At 47.3% G+C, this 22,302-nt stretch overlaps 1 protein-coding gene across 1 annotated transcript in view; it reads left to right on the top strand.

Annotated features, from left to right (window-relative positions):
• Positions 1 to 5,053: 5,053 nt before the first annotated feature.
• HK2 (hexokinase 2) overlaps positions 5,054 to 22,302 on the top strand; it is a gene marked incomplete at both ends in the record, with an annotated part of 58,786 nt that continues 41,537 nt past the window's right edge. Inside the window, one exon of the mRNA XM_079720760.1 lies at positions 5,054 to 5,116. Within this exon, the coding sequence (XP_079576886.1) occupies positions 5,054 to 5,116 (63 nt within the window). The remainder of the gene's footprint in view (positions 5,117 to 22,302) is intronic.

The raw sequence follows: 22,302 nt of genomic DNA, 5'->3' as shown, positions 1-22,302 counted from the left end.
GAAAAAGGAATATTTGGCAAGTAGAGGTCTCTTGGCAAAGTGGCCTTTTCCCAGTGCAGCTCCCTGAAGCCTAACAGTCGGGCTCAGGTCAGTCCTATGTGAGGCAAGAGCCAGCCTTGTGTAAAAACAGACTGTCCTGAACATAGCAAGGGTTTGCTTAATAAATATTTGCTGATTGGTTTCTCTCTTGGGGTTGTGGAATGTAAATTACATGGATGTGTTATTACTCTTCAACATTTGTGTGTGTCTCTCTCTCTGTGTGTATGTGTCTGAGAGAGAGAGAGAGAGAGAGCGAGAGAGAGAGAGAGATCTAAGGATCAATAAATAATAAATTCCAGGCATGGAGTTTGGAGCCAGAAAAGTCAAAGATGTAAGTCTCAGCCTTGAGTGAGTAATACCTTTTAGTTTCCCATGTATAACTTGGGGCTTATAACAATACCTACTCCAGCCACCGCTCAGGATTGGGAGATTTGTAAGAGATAATATGCACTTAAAGTACCTTGTGATTATTATCTGGTCCATGAAATGGGACCAAAGAGGGGAGTGGGGAAAAGGCTCTAAAATTAGTGTATGGAGAAGGGATCATAGCTAACATGACCCACTGGGTTTGGTCCCATTTTCCTGGGGTCAACAGGTTTTGTAGCACTGGACCATTGGGTTTCCAAGTATTTCTAAGCAGTAGGTATCCTCCTCTTCCTCCCCCACTCCTAGCCAAAGCCATCAATTCCACCTCAGGCTTTGAAACATCTAAACCTATAGCCTGACTTCCCTACCCACCCTTAACTTCGTTCAGGCCCTGGTCCTATCTTTCAGCTTCAGCCTCTTTCTGCCTCTGGTCTCTGACCTCCTTCTCCTGTATCCACATGGAGGGCAATTATTGCCCTAAAAAAGCAAATCAGATCACATCACTTCTCTAAGAATCTCTGTTGGATAGCTAAACCTATATATCTATGGTGTTTCTATATCTAAAGAGGGAAGCCCAGTTATGAGACTGTTGCAATCAGGTGAGAGATGTTGGGTGTACGAATTGTTATAAAAAATGTGAAAAATGGCTATCTCTAAGATTTTTTCTATTCATTTATCCAACAAATATTTATTGCATGCCTACCATGTGACAGGAACCATTTTAGGCCCTGTGGATATGAGGAAACAGCATAGGTACAGATCCTGCCCTAAAGAATATACGGAAAATCAATAGGAAATCAGAGTTATGTGATAGTGACTTGGGGAACTCCTTGAGATAAACTGGTCAGGGGAAAGTCCTCTGAGGAGGTGATATTTTGGTTGAACCTCAATATGGAGGAAGAGACAGCTGGACACAGATCTGGAGAAGAATATTTCAGAAAGAAGAAAAAGGAAGAGTTAAGGCCCTTGGGTGGGAAAGAGTTTGACATTTTCGAGGAAAACATCCTAGGGTGAGTGCCAAGCAGTGTACTGGGGAAAGTAGCATAGAGTGGGGTGGACAGGGAGGCAGAAGCCATATCATATAAAGACTTAGAGGCCATTGTCAGGAGTTTGAATTTTATTCTAAGTTTGGAAGACATTAAACTTGAGCCCAGGAGAGACACAGAATGGTTTATATTTTACAGGTCACTCTGGCCCCTGAGTAAAGAACTGACTATAGGGGTCAGGGTGGAGGTAGGCATGAGTGGAAGCAGGGGGCAAGGTAGGGCAATGTGGTATCGGCTCTGGCTGAGTTGCTGGTGGCTTGGCTAGGAGGTGTCCGAGGACACGGAGAGAAGAGGTCAATTAATAGGATCTATTTTAGGGACCAAACTGACTGCTGATGGGTTAACTGGACATGCAGGTGAGTGGTAGGAAGGAATGAAGGATGATGTAGGGTGGTGGTGACACAATTTGCTGAGACAACCGGGAAGGGAATAGATCTGGGAAGAGACGTTGAGCTCAGCTTTGGACATGTTAAGTGTGAGACGCCAGTCACTTCAGTGGGAGATGACAAATGGTAGCTGGAGAAATAGGTCTGGAACTCTGGGAGAGGTCCTCGCTGTAGATTTACATTTGTGAATCATCAGCGTGTAAATGATATAACTGTCATGGGGCTGGCAGGGAACACCAGGGAGAGAGTGTAACTGGATCAGAGAGGAGGGTGAAGGACAGCCCTGGAACACGCCAGCGTTTACCAGTAGTGAAAACGGGGGCGGAGGAACCTGGAGAGTGAGGGTAGAGCTTCCCTGGCTCAGCAGAGGATGGTGCGTCCAGATGAGGGATTTGGTCAACTGTGCACAACATCCCTGAGAGGTGGAGTAAGACAAGGGTACAAAAGAGATAGGAATAGATAACCAACAAGGACCTACTGCTGTGTGGCACAGGGGACTATACTCAGTATTCTGTAATAACCTATAAGGGAAAAGAACCTGAAAAAGAATATACACACACACACAACTGAATCACTGTGCCATACACCTGAAACTAACATGACGTTGTAAATCAACTATACATCAAATAAAAAATTAAGTTAAATGAAAAAAGAAGAGATAGGAACAGACGATTTGGCACTTTGTAGGTCATTATGGTGACTATGACCAAAGCAGTTTTGGACCCAAGCCTGATTGCAGTAAGGGAGGGAGGGGAGAAAATGTGTAGCTGGCAAGGGTACATAGCTTTCAAGAAGTTTTGCTGAGAGGCTAGATCATGGATGTTTATGTTTTTTCTATTTGTATATTCTTATTTTCCAACAATGAACATTTAATATTGTGTTTTATTATTATTATTATACATTGCAGATAGCACCCCACTGTTTATGAGAGAAGGAGAAACTCCTCAGGAGAACACTGCAAACCCTCACCTTCCCTCCCCTGCGGCCTTTCCAACCCCAGGCTTGCTATTCTCCACAATCACCAGTCTCCCGGAGGCTGCACTCACTCTTGCTGGCTTCCACCATGTATAAAAGTCTGGTGCCAGCATATGATCCATCAATCCCACTCCTGGACATATACCCAGACAAAACTATAATTTGAAAAGATACATGCACCCGATGTTCATTGCAGCACTATTTACAATAGCCAAGACATGGAAAAAACCTAAATATCCATCTATAGATGAATGGATCAAGAAGATATGGTATGTATATACAATGGAATATTACCCAGCCATAAAAATGAATGAAATAATGCCATTTGCAGCAACATGGGTAGACCTAGAGTTTCTCGTGCTAAGTGAAGTAAGTCATAAAGAGAAAGACAAATATCATATGATATCACTTATGTATGTAAGCTAAAATACGATACAAATGAACATATCTATGGAACAGAAAAAGACTCACAGACACAGAGAACAGACTTGTAGTTGCAGGTGGGGGGGAGGGAGGAAGGATTGGGAGTCTGGGGTTAGCAGATGCAAACTGTTATATGTAGGATGGATAAACAACAAGGTCCTACTGTATAGCACAGGGAACTAGATTCAATACCCTGTGATAAACCATATGGAAAAGAATATGAAAAAGAATATATAAAAAGAATAAGATATATATAATATATATATAGATAATATATAATTCATATATAATTTATATATATAATTTATATAGTATATAAATATATATAATTTATATAATATATAATATATATATAAAAAGAATATATAAAAAGAATATATAACTGCTTCACTTTGCTGTACAGCAGAAATGAACACAACATTGTAAATCAACTATACTTCAATAAAATTAGAAAAAAAAAAAAAAGGAAAAACAAAAAACGTTTGGTGCCAGGCATTAGCTGTGGCTGGGGCTCCTACTCCTCTCAGCATCCATAAGCCACCCCACCCCACACATGTCCAGGATCATTTGGTTACACACTTATCACGCACCCAGTTTCACCCATGCATCAGTCCCACAGCTGCAGACAAAGTTCTTTTCCTGCTTTCTACTTCCCGGCTCTTACAGTGGCAGGATGGGATAATAGGGAAAAGAAGAGGGCCTCAAAGACAGACGGACGTGGGTTTCTTCGCTTACCTGCCACTCATTAACTGTGTGACCTTGGGCAAGTCTCTTAAGGGCTCTGTTTCCTCATCTGTAAAACAAGGTTAGTGAAACTCACATCCATTCAGTTTTGTGGTGCCTGGCATAAAGTAAGCGGCAGTTGCGGCGGCTCACTTTGCATTAGCATTGCGCGGGCGCCTGGAGCCACAATAGGTGAGAACTAAGATGCTTCAGAAATGTGACCCAGTAGCGGGGGCCCCTCACATGACCCCGAGATGCCAGACAGTGTTTCTCTCCCGCCCAGGGCGTGTGCAAGTCCGGTGACCCGTCTTTCCAGTCACCCCACACTCCGGGTCTGTGATTATGCGCCCCCCCGACCCAGAGCTGGGCCTGACGCGGCGGTGGCTCATGCGCCTTTCCGCCCCAGCCTGTTGCCACGGACCACACGTCTCATCCATGCTGCCTGGCCCCTCCCCCCGCCCCGGGTGCGCCCCTCCAGCTTGCCGGCTCGGGTGTCTGAGCGGCCGCGCCCGCGGGCCGTCCGCTCTGACTGGCTGCACCGCGGCGGCGGGCGGCCCGTGGGCACACACACCCTCCCCGCGCAGCCAATGGGCGTGCGCGCGTCACTGACCCGGCGGCCCGCGAGCCGGCAACCCCTCAATAAGCCACATTGTTGCACGAAACTCCAGCGCAGGAGTCCCGGGCCGCCGCTAGCACCAGCGTGTCATCGAGCCGAGAAGATCCGCGGGCGAGAGCAGCGCGCGTGTGAGCCGGAGAGGTCCTGTCGCCCTAGTGGAGCCAAGCTGCTATTCTTCTCAAGTTGAGCCTTAGTGATTCTGTGGCTGAAGTTAGTACCTTGACAGTGGGGCATCCCAGCACGTCGCTGGCAGTGATTCTTGGTCCTTCAGCAGCTGTGACTCTCAGAACCTGTTTTTAGAGACCCGAGACCCTGCAGCTGGGCGCGCCATCGTGCGCCTTCTTTGTGTGCCTCCCGGACTCACCGCTCCCGACCGGGCCTCCAAGCCCGGCTACAAAGCGGTCACACCGCGCCGCCCTCCTCCCCCGCACGCGCTCCAGCCAAGGTTTCCCAGCTCGGCGCCGTCGGGCCGCGGCAGGATGATCGCCTCGCATCTGCTCGCCTACTTCTTTACGGAGCTCAACCATGACCAAGTGCAGAAGGTAAGTAAGCGCGGGCGGGGGCGGCTGGCTCGCCTGACAACGTTGCTTTGTCCCCGGCCCTCTCTCCGGGGTCCCGGCCGGCTGGGACTCTCCTCTTAGACCCTGCGGGGACCCGCTTCCTCCCCATTCCGGCCCGCGGACGCGGAAAATATCAGCGCGGCGGGGAAAGTCCTGGGCTGGAGGAGCCACGTCCGCTAGGCACGGGCAGACGTGTGCGCGCGTGCGAGGCTCCGGGGCTCGCGCACCGCGCGGCTCTCCCTCTCTGCGGCCCTGCGCGCGCTCGCGCTTTTTTTTTTGGAGGGGCGGGCCACCCGGCACGTAGTCTTTGACTGCTGGGCCCACGTGGGAGGAGCCCCCCTTTCGCAGCCTGAGTTCCGGCCAGAGCACGTGGGGAGAATCGTGGCGGGGGGGTGGGTTGGGGGAAGGCTCCGCTGCCGCGCGGGGTTGCCTGGGTTCCTCCCGCGCTAAAGGACCACATTTTGGGGACCTACGATTCCCCCTAGCGTTCCTCACGGCCTTGCGGAGGTGGGCTTGGGGAGAAGACCACGCGGGAAGAAGCTGGGAAAGGGTCAGAGAAACTCCGCCCGCCGCACCCCTTCCCCGGAACTGAGGCGCCCGGAACTGTGGCTCCGCGAGGGGCGTACGCCCCCCACCACGCCCATTCCCAGCGCCTGCCTCGGGGCCGCCCCGCCTTGAGTACCCCATCCTCGGGCCCGCCTCCAAATGGGGGGCGGACTTTGGATGTTACTTCTGGTGTACCTAAAAGTTTCTCCGAGAGGACCAACACCCCCTTTTCCCCTCTTTGCCGTCTTCCTGGAGATTTCTGTCCTTCTGAAAACGAGCTTTTCCCTGTCGTAAGCCCCGACCTGTCTGCCCACTTCTGTCTCAGCAGCACCCCGCCTAAGTCCGAGCTCTTGCTCGGGCCAGGTCTTTTACGTAAGACAAAGCCTCTGGCCCCGCCGGGGAGACTCGCTCTCTGTGCCTCTGGGTATGGAGAGGGGGTGGGGCTAGGCTGGGCCCCAGGCGCTCTCTGGGGAGAATTGAGTTTCTGAAACGCTCGGGATTTCGGGATTGGCTCCTGGCCCTGGGCCTCAGCTAGGACTTGAGACGAGAGGGTGGGCTGGGGCGGGGGTGGAGGGTGTCCAGATCTGTGAGTCAATGACAGCGTTGCTCAATTACATACTTGAAATTTCTGTATCTCAATGGGAACACATTTTTGGGCAAATGTTTTGACATTATCTTTCTGTGGGGCGATCTGCTCATACTCCCATTCTGGGGATCCTGAGAGCAAAGGAGAGGAAAGTGGGTTGCCATCGCAGGGTTTTCAAAGCCGTGGCAGATGAACCCCAAGATACCATGACATTACTTAGCCTCAGACTGGAGTAGGGAGCAGACGGCCGCTGGTTTAGTTGAGTTTTAGTCTGCTTGTAAGTGGCTGTTACTTTCTAACTCAATCCTGGGATAAGGCTCTGCCCTGCACTTTAATTCAGTTTATTTAAGAACGAGTCTGTGATCCGGCAGGACCTTGGCAACTTCGTTGGGCTTCTTTGCCCAAGAAGTGAGTTAACCCTTGTGACTGTCATCTCTTGGCAAGTCCCAGCTGGAGGACCATTAATTCAGGAGAGGTCTTCTCAGTTGGGTGAATATTGCCCCAGGACATTTAAATTTACTCACCCCCTGTCCAGAGGAAGGAACCTAGGACCACAAATTTACCCTCCCCCAAACCAGAGGATGGAGGCTAGGACTGGAACCTTCCTGGCCTGGAATGGGGAGGGGGTCATAGCTTTAGTCCCAAACTGGGACGAGAATTAACCAGATTATGTAGAAATGAGTTCTAATCTCTGTTTTGTGGTTTATTAACCACAGGACTCTGAGCAAGTCACTTTGCTTCTTTGGACTGCCAATTTCTTTTTGTAAAGCAGGGATGACAACAGCAACCTTCTTCACTTTAGGAAGTTGTGATGATTAAGTACAGCAATGTGAAAAGGTCTTTCTTGGAGTCTTCTCTACATTTGCAGCCTGTCAAGTGTCTCAGGGACACTTGGGTGTATTTCCCCCAAATTACCAATGGGGGCAGAATTGAGTCAGGCCTTAACTGAGCAGGTGTGGAAGCTGGGACTTGGCCTCCCATCTTAGGTGAGCAAAGCTGCCTGTTTCCAGCAGCAGTTAAGAAATAGGGAGAGAATCAGAGAGAATATTTTGGAAGGATCTTTTAAAGTTGCTACTAGAAGGAAGAATTAGGAGAGAAGGTTGAAGCTTGAGTTTTACAGTGTTTTGAAAAGGCCTTGATTTGAACTCTTCTGAAATCCCTATCATTTTACATAATCTGGGTTGTAGACTGAGGCAGGGAAAGTTTAGGTTCACCTGCCCAAAACTAGCCCCATCATTATCACTTGTCCCCTGATAGACAAGCCCAGTGTTTTGTGCTGATTGACACTTTGAAACTGAAGAGCAAACACATAGCATTTACTATGAACCACGTGGTTTTAAGCTCTTTACATATGTTAGCTCGTTAACATTCATAACAACACCATGAAGTAGATACTATTAGCAGCATCCCTGTTTTACTGGTAAGGACCTGAGGCACAGAGTGACTTGTTCAAGGTCACTAGCTTTTTTGTAAAGGCTGGAAATTGAAGCCATGCATTTGGGCTCCAGAGGCCCATGCTCTTGACCACACCCCCTGCCTCTGGGACCATCAGAAGACCCCATCCTGACCCGTGTCTGTGTTCACTCTTGGATGCTGGCGGCACCCTCACCCAGCATGTCCAGAAATGCAGCTAGCTCTTCTCTTGGTCAGATTAGTGGCACCAGTACCCTCTGATTATTCTGACTGGGAGCCCCGGACCCATTTCACTGACTTTCCTTTCTGATTGCTTTACCTTGGTCAGCTGGTCTCTGGGTTACTTCAGAGGCCTCCTAGGGTTTGTTTCCAGTCTCTCTCTGGAGCCAGACTGGATCATTTCAGAAGACTGCATACTATAACTTATATGTGGAATCTAATATGACACAAATGAACTTATTTATGAAACAGAAACAGACTCCCTGACATAGAAAACAAACTAATGGCTACCAACGGGGAAAGAGGGTGGGGGAGGAATACATTAGGGGTTTGGGATCAGCAGATACAAACTCCTATGTATAACATAGAGAAACAGGGCTTCCCGGTGACGCAGTGGTTGGGAGTCCGCCTGCCGATGCAGGGGACGCGGGTTTGTGCCCCGGTCCGGGAAGATCCCACATGCCGCTGAGCGGCTGGGCCCGTGAGCCATGGCCGCCGAGCCTGTGCGTCCGGAGCCTGTGCTCTGCAACGGGAGAGGCCACAAGAGTGAGAGGCTTGCGTACCGCAAAAAAAAAAAAAACAAAAAAACCCGATAAACAATAAGGTCCTCCTATATAGCACAGGGGACTATATTCAACATCCTGTAATAAACCATAATGGAAAAGAATATAAAAAAATATATATATATATACATGTATAACTGAATCACTTTACTGTATACCAGAAACTAACACAACATTGTAAATCAACTATACTTCAAAAAAAAGACTGTATACTGATTGCTCCCTGACCCCACCCCCCACCTCAGCCTCATCGTCTCTAGCTGCATTCCCGAAGACTTGAATCACCATTCCTCTAAATGTCACACCTGGTCACACTAGGTGATTTTGTGTGGCATTTGTATCATTCCATCATACATTGGAGTTGGTGGTTACAGGGCAGGGAGAATCCTAGCTGTTCACCTTTACAGCCAGTTTATGGCCACTGGTGAGGTGTTCAGTGAGTCCAAGAATGAAGGAGTGGACCTTCCTGGGGAAAGAAGCGGAACAAGGGCTGCAGGAAGTGGAGGAGAGTGAGAGGCAGCTGGAGGCGGGGCGCTGGTACTGGGCTGAAGGGGTGGGTATCCAAGGGTTGCGGGGGCGCTTGGAGGGAAAGACAGTGAGCTATTCCCTCCCCAAGGCCTGAGGCTTGGCGTGAGACTGATCCTGAGGGGAAAGGGAGGCGGGGAGAGAGAGGGGAAGAGAGAAAAAGGGTGTCTGCTGTCCTCCAGCAACCAAGGGTTTTTGTCCTGTCTGGAGAGTTAGAGGATTCTTTTAATTAATTGAGCTATAAATAGTACACAAGATACAGGATTTTTGTCTCTTAAGAATGAGAATCAGGATTAACCATGGAAGTGAACTGAAATATACATGCCTTCCTTTAGCCATTAACCGATTATTTTAACACACACAGACTGGCGACATACAATCTTGGAATATAGATAGTTCACTTGGGCTCTTTACTACGTTAGTGAGGGGTAGCTTTCAACTCTGGAGTTAATGAGAGGGGAGAATATCTTGGAAGCAGAAAGACTCAACAGAATCCCTGAGAGATAAGAGTTTACTGTTTTTTGAGAACCTACTGTGGTATATAGTTACTATGTGGGAAATTGAGACTAAGACACCTTTCAGCTGTCTGGTGAGATGAGGTTCTAGAAATAGATACTTTACATCCACTAAAAGGTCATGGCAGTCATTCCCATGGGATAGGGAATTAGGGACCTCAAGGGAATCTCAACTGATATTTTTTGAGCACCTACTATGTGCCATTAATCTTCAGATAGGGGATGAAAGTATGGGAGTAAAGTACTGATTAAAACCTTAGTAAGATTATTTTTGGCTGAGTTAACTGACATTGACAGGTACAATTTGCCTCATTTGTTCAACTTAGTATCTTAGTACCAAGTCTCTTTCCTGCTCCGAAGACAATTGATGGTAGCAGGAATATTTTGTAGCTTTTACTAATCATCCATTTATTTTGTATTGTCAAATTTCTATTTCAGAGAGCGGCCAAGAAGCACTTTTTTCTTTACCCCTGAATGAATTAAAATTCTCTCTGAGGCTCCTCAGACAAAGCCAACATTTTTTTTTTTTTTTTAACATCACTTTTCAAAGTTGAACTTTTCTAGCGCCCTGAGGAGTTTGAGGGCAGCTAGGGACCCTTTTCCAGGGAGACTCAAAACAACACCAACCGCAACAGTTTTCTCAAAGTCTGGCAGCCATAGTAAGGAGATCTGATATACTAAAAGAGCTCAGGAACCCCAGAAAACTGGCTTCCTTTGTTCAGATACTTCCGGTTTAAAAGATGGCTCTTGATAACTGGTTCCTCATTATCATTGTTGAGTTTTGAAGTCAGCAAGTTTGGTCTGTTTTCCAACACTGTGTGTTGTCTGTCTTTGACTTTCCAAAGTAGTGGGGGTGGAGGTGTGGCAAATCAAATCACGGAGTTCGCTGGCTGCAACTTAATATCTCACACCATAGATCACAGGTAGATGTTCCTGCTTACCTCTAAAGCAGGTCTCTCAACCTTGGTGCTATTGACATTTTGGGCTGGATAATCTTGTGAGGGGCTACCCAGCCTATCATAAAGAGCAAGAGTTTTTACCCTACCCCAATTTACAAGGGCGAAGCCTGTGGTTTTTTGTTGTTGTTGTTTGTTTGTTTTTTAACTACTCCTTTAGAGCAGTGGTTTTCAACTATTAGTGATTTCATCCCCCAGGTGGACTTTGGTGGTGTCTGAAGACATTTTTGGTTGTCACAGGCAGGTGGATGAAGATGTGTTTTTGCATCTAGTAAGCAGAGGCAAGGGATAATGCTAAACATCCTACAATGCCCAGGACAGCCCCCCTGCCAAAAAAAAAAAAAGACTTTTCTGACCCCAAATATCTATAGGTTGAGAAACTGCATCAGAAGAACATGGTCTATCCCCCATTCCAGTATTATAGTGCATTGCTAATGGTCATACAGCTACTTAGTAGTAGCTGCAACTAGGACCATAGTTCTTAGCTCTCAGTGTGCCATGTCATGGGATAGTCATGGTGGGAAGTGGCCTTTTACAAAAGATGAATTTAAGGTGAGGTCTGCAGACCACAGTAGTTAGCAGATGTCCATGACCCCTGGCTGAAGTGTGGGTTACCTGAGTAACTGTTTTTCTGTTTTCAGCCAGAAAGATGTGGGCAAGGTAAGCACTCCAGGAGGCCAGTGGGAGAGAAGTTTGCTCAGCTGACCCCAGGAGAACCTCACCCTGGCTGTTGCTGGGGTTTCCCTGAAGGCCAGGCATCTTCCAGGCTTCTGAACAAGGCAGGCATGTGAGCTGGTGGAACTCCTATCTCAGGGACAGTCTAGCAGTCACTGGGAGAGGCTGTGTGCTGAGAAGTAGAGCCAGGCTCCCTGGGGTGGAATCCTGGCTCACCACAAACCAGCTGTGTGAACTTTGGGCCAGTTATTTAATCTCTCTAGGCCTCAGTTTCTTCCACTTGTAAAATGGAGAGTGGAAACACCTTAATGGGGTCTTTGTAAGGATTTAAGAGAGAGTGAATATATGTGACATTCTTAGAGCTGTGCCTGCTACATAGCCAACATTTTATGTGTCAAATATTAGTACACAGAGATAGACACACTCTCGGATACCTGACTGCGCTATCCATCTAAGGCAGAAGCAAAAGGGGCCCCGCTTCTTTTTTCCTAAGGACTTTTAGGGCGTAAGGGTTCTGGCCCATTTCTGTTCTCTGTCTTACGTTGGATTAGAGCAGAGGACAGGACAGACAGAAGGATGGACAGTCCCTAAAGCTGAGGAATAAGGAAGCTTCCTCACTGCCCCGTCCAACGTCTAAAGCCTTCTCTCTTCCGGGCATAGGAGACCCATTTCTGAGCTCTTCCTCTAACTTGCTTTCCTTCTGGTCTTCTGGGGATACAGCATCCCCATTGGGTGGAGGGGGGTGTCTCTGGGTTGCCTGGGGCATTTTGGTGCACCTCAGCTTGAAGCGTCCTCCTTGAGAAGTCGTGAGAGACAAAGCTTCACTGAAGAGTCACAGCATTTTCAACCCCTTTTCCCTGTAGAAGTCTAGTTCACTCCCTGTCGGTACCTCCCCTGGAGGGCAGAATCACAGGGGCTCCAATGGCAGTTGCTGAGGCCACTTATGCTGAAGTTGGCCAATGAGATGCTTGTTCACACTTCCTCACATCTGCCCCAGACTCTGGCTTCCCACTGGGGGAACCACTTGAGGTGCCTTGTGCTGTTGAGTCATAGGACCGGGTCATGGTAGGTTTCAGTCCACTGACCCCTGGAGTTTCAATGAAGGGAACAGTCATTCTCACATTTTCTGGCACATTGAATGGAGAGTCCCTGGCCATCTTGGTTCTCAGCAGAGAGCTCTATGCCCCTCATATGTAGACTCTGGGCCCTTCTGACACTGAGGTGCTTGGGGTTCTTGACAAAGTCTGAGAGGACCCTCTGTGTGGAACCCACTCTCTACTCCCCCCCATCCCTGTACAGCCTTTGTCTTGTCCAAACTTGGTTGGGAGTCTTGGCCTTGTTTCCATGGGAGCAGGAGCTAGACAATCTCCTTTTCCTTGAAGTGCCATGCTTTTTGCACTTCTGTCTGTGGATCTCTAAGTAATTCCTTAATAGTCCTTCCCTGGAGAGTGAGTCAGACCTGAGACCCTGGCTCTGGGAGCCCTCGGTGCCCACCCACCTCACCCAGCCTTCCTGCCTCTTCTCACCTTTAGCTCAGCATCCCTGCCCGGAGGCCTGGAGATGGTCTATGTTCTTGGAAGGCCTTGTTCCCAACCTCTTCCTTCTGGCTTCGCCATATTGTCTGATAAAGGAATGAAACCAGATAAGCCATTGGACAGCTTTGATTTGGGCTAAGTAAGGGAATTTGAAGCTATCACTTTTCCTTTTTCCCATTTGAGGGACAAAAGTTCCTCATGCTTCCTCCCATGTTTTCCTCTCTCAAACCCTTCTAATGGAGCCTTCCAGCCATGTCCCACCAGTTCTCTTTTCCCCTCAATTCCCAAAGGTCTTAAATTAAAAAAACATGTACACCACTTACGAAGTGCTGGGCTCTGTCTGTGAACTCTACTACAACCCAGGTCATCCTCAGGCAGCCCTCCAGGGTAGACATTATTATTACCTATTATTCAGATGAAGACACCAAGGCACAAAAAGGGACAGTACCTTGCTCAAAGGCAAGCCAGAATTCAAACCCAGGCAGTATGATTCCAGAGCCCAGGCCCTTAGCCCCAGTGTGGGGCTGCCTGGGACAACTGGAGATAGCCAGTTGTCTTTCAGTTTCATGGGGTTATCAGTCCGGGGTCAGTTGGGAAGGGACCTTTGAGATCATCTCGTCCAAATCCTTTATTTTGCAGTTGAGGAAACCAGGTGCCATGTACTAAGGGACCAGCCAAGAACCCAGTTTCTCCACCATTTCCTGAAAGGAAACCCAGATTCCTTTCAGCACCATTGGCATAGAATGAGCTCTTCTCATCATTCAGGTGTGGGCTCCCCAAGAACCATGAGCAGGATTTGCTTTGTAGCCTGTACCTAAGGTGACCCTATAATTTATTGTCCAAACTGGGCCACTTTTGAGAGTAAAATGGGACACTGTTAACAGTTATGGTGCTACCACACTGTAAACAGATTGTCCTGGGCAAACTGGGATATATGGTTGCCCTGCTTATGGTGGGTGTGTCTGGGGTGGGTTGAATAGACTGGGAAGGTCGGGGCTGGACATGGTACAAGGAGACAGACCCAAAGTGATTTGGTCCAGCAGGTGGACAGTTGGCAGCAGACAAGAGTGGGTAGTTCGGATGCCCCTGTGGGCATATGGGCTCGGGGCAGACTCTGGTCCTTGACATGGGGCTGCCAGGGGAGGCAGAGTTCGACCCCTAGGGGATCTGGGGCACTGGCCAGGGCAGCCAGGTAGATGGAGAGGAAACTCTGCTGCTGCCAGGATCACATGCAGTGTGGACCCAGGCCTGAAGAACAAGGCCAGGCTCTGAGCACCTGGGCAGTCTGCAGTAGCCAGCTCTTCCCCTGTACCCAAGTTACTCTCTCACTCTTCTCCTCGGCATTCCTGTCACCCCTTGACGTCACCATAACAAATATGTCTTGAGCATCTACTGTATCTCAGTACTGAGATAGCTCTGGCATCACAAATATGAAGTTGGGAACATGTAGTCAGTGCCTTTTAGTCCTCTGGGACCAGTGAGAGCAAGAGACACAAGTGTCAAAAGTGTGTTAGTATAACCAGCTGGGAATTTGGGGAAGGTATTTGGGGAGAGGCCGTTTGTATGGGCCCTGAAGGACAAGTGGGAGTTTGTTAGGCCAGAGTAGGGGACCATTCTAGGCATGGGGTCAACACACATGTTTAACCTTTTCGAGACAAAAACTCCTCAAAATTGTAATGATGTGTGTGATTTAAGTGATTGTAAATCTGTCTTTTGTTATAGTGAAAGAGAGTGCTTACTCTCTGTCCTTACTCCTTCAGTTTATAATAACTTGTTGACATATTTGCCTCCTACCAATAGACTGAACACTTGCAGGCAGAAGGGTCTTCTTTATCCCAGTATCCTCAGCACCTGGCGCTGGCACACTCAATTTAGTGCTCAATCATTATGTGTGGACGAATGGGGACATATTATTCCTTTGCACTGCTGCCCCATAGTTTGAGGATAGGAGGGTCCCGGAACAGGCGTCCCAAATGCCTGTCTCCTGGACCCCAGACAGGTGCTACTGCCTGAGGTCTGTCTGGCTGTAACTCGATGCAGCCCAAGAACTAGAAGAACAGGAAACCCTGTGACTCACGGTGCAACAGGATCCTGGAGGAGTGGCCTGTAAGCCTCCTCAGTGAGCTCCACACTCACCCTGCACTGCTCCAGCCATGTGAGTACACAGTGCGTCAGCTGGAATCTCCCTGAGGTGGCACGCCGCCCTAGTGGGGGTCCGCCTTGTCCCATCTGAAAAAAGTGTCGAGGCAGATCTGTCACTTTGTTAGCTGCGTTTCAGAGGACAGGAGCCTTAAAGAATCCGGATCTGCTGTGTCTTTTTCTCCCCAATTCATCCTTTTTAAAAAAATCTTATCGGAAACATCTGGCCTTGGCTTGGCAACATTACAGGATAAACTTGCTGCTCTTTGCACAATCTTGGTCCTCCCAGGAGGAGTCTGTGAAGACATTATTATTAATGAGGCCACTGACAGCAGTTACCTAGCTTTCCCTGTGTGGGCACACCTATGCCCCAGGTTAGGGCACTCATCTGGCCACTGGATGTTATGGGTCCTGTCAGGGACTTTGGCCTATGGTTTGGGGAAGCTTCTTCAAACCTTGGTTTCCTTGTCAAAGATTTGCAGTAAAACACTGGCAAAGGAATAATGGAAGATATGAAAATCTTTTGAAACTAAGTTGCAAGCATGTGTCAGCACATAGAGTCACTGGAAGGCTGTGTATGGCTGCATTTAGGTTATGGCATTCCCCTCTGATTTGACCTCTTTGGCCCTACCATGTGAGTAGGTAGACTAGGGCCTAATCAGTGCCTTGTCCTTTTTCCTTCCTATGTTTTTAAATAGAAGTATAATTGATATAGAAAACTGAACACACCAGGTAACCACCACCCAGATCCAGTAACAAATTATTACCAACAATAGCAGATATACCCCCCACTAAATATAATCACTATCCTGACTTCTACTGGCATAGATCTGTTTCTGTACTTACTATAAATGGACTCATATGATCTGTTCCCTTTTGTATCTGGCTTTTTTTTACCCAACTTTATATTGTGACATTCATCTATATATGTAGTTGCAGGTGACGGTAAGTACTGCCTTCTCATTGCTGTATAGTACCCTGCCCCGGCCTCTCTAACCCTGTTTTGACTATAGTTGAATTAAAGCAGATGAGAGTAGTCAAAGCCCTTCACTTCAAGAGGGTGTGATCCTTCCTAAATTTCTTTCTAGGAGGCTAGGTTGGATCCTTGGAGTCTGGTCTAATATATATATATAATATATATATTATATATATACACATATATATATAATATACATATATATTATATATACACAGTATATATATAATATATATATACACCTGATTGTATCTTTAGGACAAAAACACGAGTGCTAGGAAAGCTAAAATTCAGTCACTTGGTGTGCTTGAGGTCTAGAAGAAGCTAAAATGTAGGAATTAGCTAGTGTTCATTCAGCACCTCCTGGAGAGAAGGTTCTAGGTACTAAATCAGAAATACCCAAAGACTGGAGAAAGAAGTCCAGCAGTGCAATAGTGCCTCAGGGTGTCCCTGTGTCCTTGGCTCTGACTATGCTTATGGAGTTGCTGTCTTATCCAGTTTGGTCACTTGAATTCACCCTTCTACCAGGAGGGTGGGTTCTGTAGGGATGACTGATGAGCATTTGCTTGATCATGTATTATTTAGTTTCTGCCTACTTATTAAAAGAATTAGGTGATGTGGTTCAGCTTCCATTGAAAGGACTTCTAGAATAAGAGTCATGGAACAGGCAGGAATGATTATCAGAAAACTTAGTTCATTAAAGTCGAGTACAGAGCCCTGAGCTTCCTGATAGTCAAAAAGGACAGCTCTCCTTTTTTCAAATAAATTTATTTATTTATTAATTTTATTTATTTTTGGCTCCTTTGGGTCTTCATTGCTGTGCGCAGGCTTTCCTTTAGTTGTGGCGAGCGGGGGCCACTCTTCTTTGCGGTGCGTGGGCTTCAGTAGTTGTGGCACGTGGGCCCAGCAGTTCTGGCTCACTGGCTGTAGAACGCAGGCTCAGCAGTTCTGGAGCATGGGCTTAGTTGCTCCGAGGCATGTGGGATTTTCCCAGACCAGGGCTCGAACCCGCAACCCCTGCCTTAGGCAGGTGGATTCCCAACCACTGCGCCACCAAGGAAGCCCAGGACAGCTCTCCTTGAGTCAGTTGTTTTAATTTCATTGGCCTGTAGCAGGAAGCACAGTGACTCTGGGCAGCCAGACTTTCTCCTGACATTAAACCCTACAGAGAATTGACTGATCAGTGAACAACACAGCAACTTTACACAGTGGGGTGATCTTTATGATTCTTCCTTCCCATGATTAAAGGTGATAGGATTAAATCCTACTAATATGAAGGCATTGCAAAAGGGAGCTAATGCAATGTAGTGAGGCGAGTGGCTTTCTGGTTCTAAAGTTCATAACCTCCTTCTAGGATCTTGGGCTTGCCCACACCTTCTGAGCCTTTTCACATGATCTCCCTACTGTCTCCACGTCAACATACATCCAATGACATGTATGTTGGATATGTATGTTCTTAGCCCGGAAGAAATCTCCCCAGAATGCCAGTCTCACAGGCCACTTACTCATACATGTGACACTTCCCATGGGCTGCTTTGCATTGCTCTTGCCTTTCTTATCTCCTAAGACCCATCCCTCCATTCATTTCAGAGACATTGATTGAGTCTATAATGAGTTGAGTTCTGTGCTGTCTTATAAAGTCCTAGAGAACAGGAATCCTGATTTCTTAAAAAAATTTAAAAAACATTTGTGTGTGTGTGTGTGTGTGTGTGTGTGTGTGTGTATAAAGTTGACCCTTGAACAATATGGGTTTGAACTGTATGGGTCCACTTATATGTGAATTTTTTTCAATAAATATATTCTATAGTACTACATTACTGCATGATTTGCGGTTGGTTGGATGCATAACTATGTATAAGGAGTGCCGACTGTGGATTTTCCACTGTGTGAGGGTTGGCACTCCAACCCCTGTGTAGTTCAAGGGTCAACTGTATATATATTTAAAGTGTACAATTCAGTGGCATTAAGTACATTCACATACAACTATCACCACTATCCATCTCCACAACTGATTTCTTTTTAAATTATGTTCCTGTATACTACAGTGCTTTGCATGTAATTGGTTTTCAACATAGGCTATAAAATGAGAGAATCTGGGGTCAGCAATTCAGGGGTTGTATGATAGGAATCTTACAGATTTAGATGTTGAAATTTAAGGTTTCTTCTACACTTTCCTTTGAGACCTCTTAAGGTATTCAAGGTAGGATTTATAGCAGTTTATATAACAAAGTCTCAACGTTGGAATATTGTTCTTTTCTGCATGTAAGTAGTTTGATCAGGACCATTTTCCCACTGGGACCAGATAGGGTGTCCTCACAATCCAGGGAAGGTCACTAGCCATTCAACTGAAATTGGCCTGCAAGGTGATATAGGCCCTTGGGGATGCTTGGGGGTAGGATTATCATTTATTGTTTCTGACAATAGAGTAAGGGATCTGGGTGATCCAGATTCTAGTGTCAACTCTGTGACCTTAGTCAAGGCTGTTACCTTGACCTCAGTTTCTCTGAGGTTCCTTTCTAGCTCTCACCTCCAGGCTTTCCTTGCTGGGCTTCCTCATACCAGGCTGGGGCTGTGTCTGCCACACCTGAGCCACTGCACTCTTTGAAGTGGAGCCTCTGCAAGGGTGATATTCTACTTCCTCTATCCCTTGCGTCATTGCTATGACACAGTTTCCCCTCTTTAGTGCTAGTCTGGACGAAACTGTGGGCACTTAAAGAGATGGGCTTTCCATTTGGAGTGTTCTCTTATTTTATAAATAGTATGGGGTTAATTTTGTTGTTGAACATAAGTTCACGTGCCCGACAAACGGTGGGGCCAAATACACGGAAATGTTGGGGTTTGGAAAGGTTTGTTGCAAGGACCGTGCAGGGAGAACGGGTGGCTCGTGCTTAAAAGACTTGAACTCCCTTGATTGTTTTCAGGGAAGAGTTTTCATAGGCACATTTTGGGGTGAGGGCTGCAAGGTATGTGACTTTCTTCTGATTGGTTGGTGGTGAGGTAACTGGGCGGTGCTGCAGGAATCTTGTGCTGAGCCTGAAGTTCCCATCCTCCATCTGGATGGGGGCCTTAGTTCTTGCAGAAGAACTCACAGGTAATTGTTATGTGTATCCCCTGAGGAGGAACCAGGACTCTGCTTTATCGCTTCACTATTGTTTCTTGACTGCTCCTCCTTTGTTTCTGCATTCCCTCCCTTCCCTAGTTAGTAACTGTTTGAATCTGCCCTTTAGAACTCTGCGAAAGCCTAGAAGGCTGAAGCCTTTTCCCCACAAACATGAACCAGGGCTCGGAAAGGCTTTTTTTTTTTTTTTTTTTTTTTTTTTTTGCAGTTCGTGGGCCTCTCACTGTTGTGGCCTCTCCCGTTGCGGAGCACAGGCTCTGGACGCGCAGGCTCAGCGGCCATGGCTCACGGGCCCAGCCGCTCCGCGGCACGTGGGATCCTCCCGGACCGGGGCACGAACCCGTGTCCCCTGCATCGGCAGGCGGACTCTCAACCACTGAGCCACCAGGGAAGCCCCGGAAAGGCTTTTGTACCTGGGAAGGCCCTAAAGGGCCTGCTTGTTTCCAGTTTCTCTTTAGAACTTCTCCTGCCTGTACCCACAGTTCTGTAGAGGAGGCAGGCATGGACTAGTGTGTTAGGGGAAGAAAGAAATTGACCAGAATTGCCCAATGAGGAAGTTCTAATCTCAAGATTGCTAAATAGATGTATCTAAAACTACTATCTCTCTTTAGTTCCTTGTCTCTGGGTAGCCCCTGTTTTGCTAACCCCAATATGACTCAATAGGGTTAAGAAATGTCCTTGATCCTCTGAGGGTGCCCCTTGGCAGAGATGAGTCTGGCAGAAGAAGAGGAAAACGGGTAGAAAACAAGGTTAGATGGATGGAGAGCTTTACATACGTCACCTCATTTATGCCAGTGACTCTGTTGTGAGTGCTAGTCCTCCCACTTTAGAGGGAGGAAACTGGGACTCAGACACCTGTACAAATGCTACAGCCAGGATTTGAACACTGATTTTTCTGATGCCACAGCCTGTACTTCACCACAACCAGCTACTAAATAAGGGTTGGCTTGAATGTTTCTACTTTGATAGTTTCCAACAACTGAAATTTGTTTTCAACAAGTACAGGGTTTGTCTCCAACTCCCAGCGCCCAGGATCAACACAGGATTATTTCACACTTTAGCCTAATGTCTTAAGTAATGACTTTCAAAGATCCCAGGCAGAAAGTGGTAAAAATGACCTTGAGCAGTGTTGACCAGAACATAGCCCATCATTATTACATTATTGACATGGTGGATACCAGCCAAAGGAGAGGGGGAGATGTTTGAGCACCCAGACAGACCTCAAGGTGTCAGTTTGATTAGTCTGGAATAGATCTTTGGAATTCTTAGTGTGTCATTGTAATGTGCAGCCAAGTTTGGGAACTATTATCCCAAGTGGCAGAATAGAGAATAGATGGAAATTATCAGAAAGTAGATTTATCTCAGATTGAGGAAAAGCTTTCTAATAACTAGAGCTGACCAACAGTAGAAGCTAACCAGCTTTGAGAAGTGGTGAGCCTGTCATGCTTGGAAACATTCAAACCTAGGCCTGATGACTATTGGGGTGAGAGGAACAAACTAGGTAAACTCAAATGCTATATTCAGTGGGATTTTGAGCTCACATTACCCCAAGATCCCTTCTAAGAGTTAGTAGTTTTTAGCCATAGTCTTACTATGCTGTTTGCATCTGGTAACAGCAACGACGTTCTCCCATGACTTTGCTCCTTCCTTGCGCTCCCTCCCTCTGGCTGCACTGTGAGTGCAAGTTGGCAGGATTACGCCAAGTTCATTTCCTTCCTTCCCAATCCAGGAAAAAGGTCTCTGTATGGAGACTGCTTCTTGTTTCTAACTTCTGCTGCCCTTGGCCACCCTTCAGTCAACACAGCAGTGCTGACCAAGGCTAGGTGGGCCTCAGTGGTGTGTTTAGGAAGCTGTAATATCAGGTGATTAATCATCCCTTCCTGAGTGGCCCTAAGAAACTCAGGGAGGATGCATCATCATGCCCATCATCATGGCCCAAAGAGAAGAAGTTTGGGCCAAGGTGCTATAGTTGCATTTTTCATAGCTGTCCCATCTCCTTTCTCTTAGTCTCATCTGATGGAGAGGAAATCAAAGCACTGAGGTCATCCAAGAAACTACAGGGCAGAGAGTGCCCTCCCGCACTAAGAGGGTCCACAGGAAAGGCGACGGTGGTGGTCCTAAGGGCCTGGCTTTAGAGCCAGACGCCTCAGTTTGAATCCTAGTTCTGCCCCTCACCAAGTGACCTGTAAGACAGGGATGTAGAAGTTTTACAGAAGAACAAGGAAGTCAAGTCAGTAAACCCATAGGATGGCTTCTGGCAGGTAAGAAATGCTTGGTAAATGTTTAGCTACTGTAACGATCATCATCATCATCGTTTTCATCTGTCACTGAACACTGAAAGATGATTATAATCTCTTGGGTAAAGGGCAACATGATTTGAGTAAAGTCTGACTGTTTAGCTTGTTAGGTTCTTTGAGAGTTAGGACTGGATTTCCAACAAGCCTTGTAGCAGTTTAAATGTCAGAGTTAAATTACGCATGGCCGCTGTAGAGTTATGGCCATTCCACATCTGCCCTTTTGTGCCCGTGACCTCACACTCCAAGAAGTGACCGTGCAGCCTCTTAACAAGGCAGTACAGGCTTTGCTTTCCCACACAGGAGCTCTCTTGCTTCCTTTGCAACATCCGGAGCCATCCATGGAGGTGGGGGTGGATGGCAGCGAGGGCTCTGGACCTCTTTGGGAAAGTAGTAATGTGGGAGCTCCAAATTAGTCATGTGTCAAACTCATGATAGTGTCTAGAGATATGTCTGCTGCCTTCTGATCTGCCAGGGCAGCCCCATGGGCCATGCCCTCCACTGTTTGCCCTTCATATCTGTGTGGTGGGATGACTGGAATAGAAGATGGCCTTTTAGTGGACATGGCCAGCCTGAATGTGCTGTAGTGCCATTTGGCCTGTATAGACCCTGCTGTTCAGCAGAGAGGGGCGTTCGTCAAGCAGAGCAGACAAGAGCACAGATGAGCTGGGCTGCCCTGTCCAGTCCTGGCTTAGCTTTTTGCACCTGCGTGATGTTGGGCATGTTGCCTTTCCCTTTTGGTAGAATGGAGGAGATACCACTACCTACCTCACAGGGCTGTTATGAGGATTAAATGAGTTAATGGGTATAAAACCTTGAAAACAGGTTTTGCTGAAGGGTTTGCTGTTATTACTGTTGCCTCTGAGGGCCTCTCAGGCTGTACCTGGACGTGGCTTGGCATTGGCCTCTGGTCTGGTGGCTGGGACTTTGTATGCTAGCACTGAGATGCGTAAGCCATAATGTAGTGTTCCTGGGCCAGCCCAGGCGTCATTGGGTCTGGAACAGGAGGCCTCTGGGGTGATTTAAGTTGCCTTGGGCTCAGAGTCTCCAGCAATTTGTCTCCCACTGCACTAATAGGGAGAGAACTTGTCTGAGGCTGTATGCTTTT

This window comes from Hyperoodon ampullatus (genome assembly GCF_949752795.1).
Source record: "Hyperoodon ampullatus genome assembly, chromosome: 15".
NCBI lineage: Eukaryota > Metazoa > Chordata > Mammalia > Artiodactyla > Ziphiidae > Hyperoodon > Hyperoodon ampullatus.
Note: the sequence above shows the minus strand (reverse complement) of the source record. Positions and strands in the feature narration are given on the sequence as shown.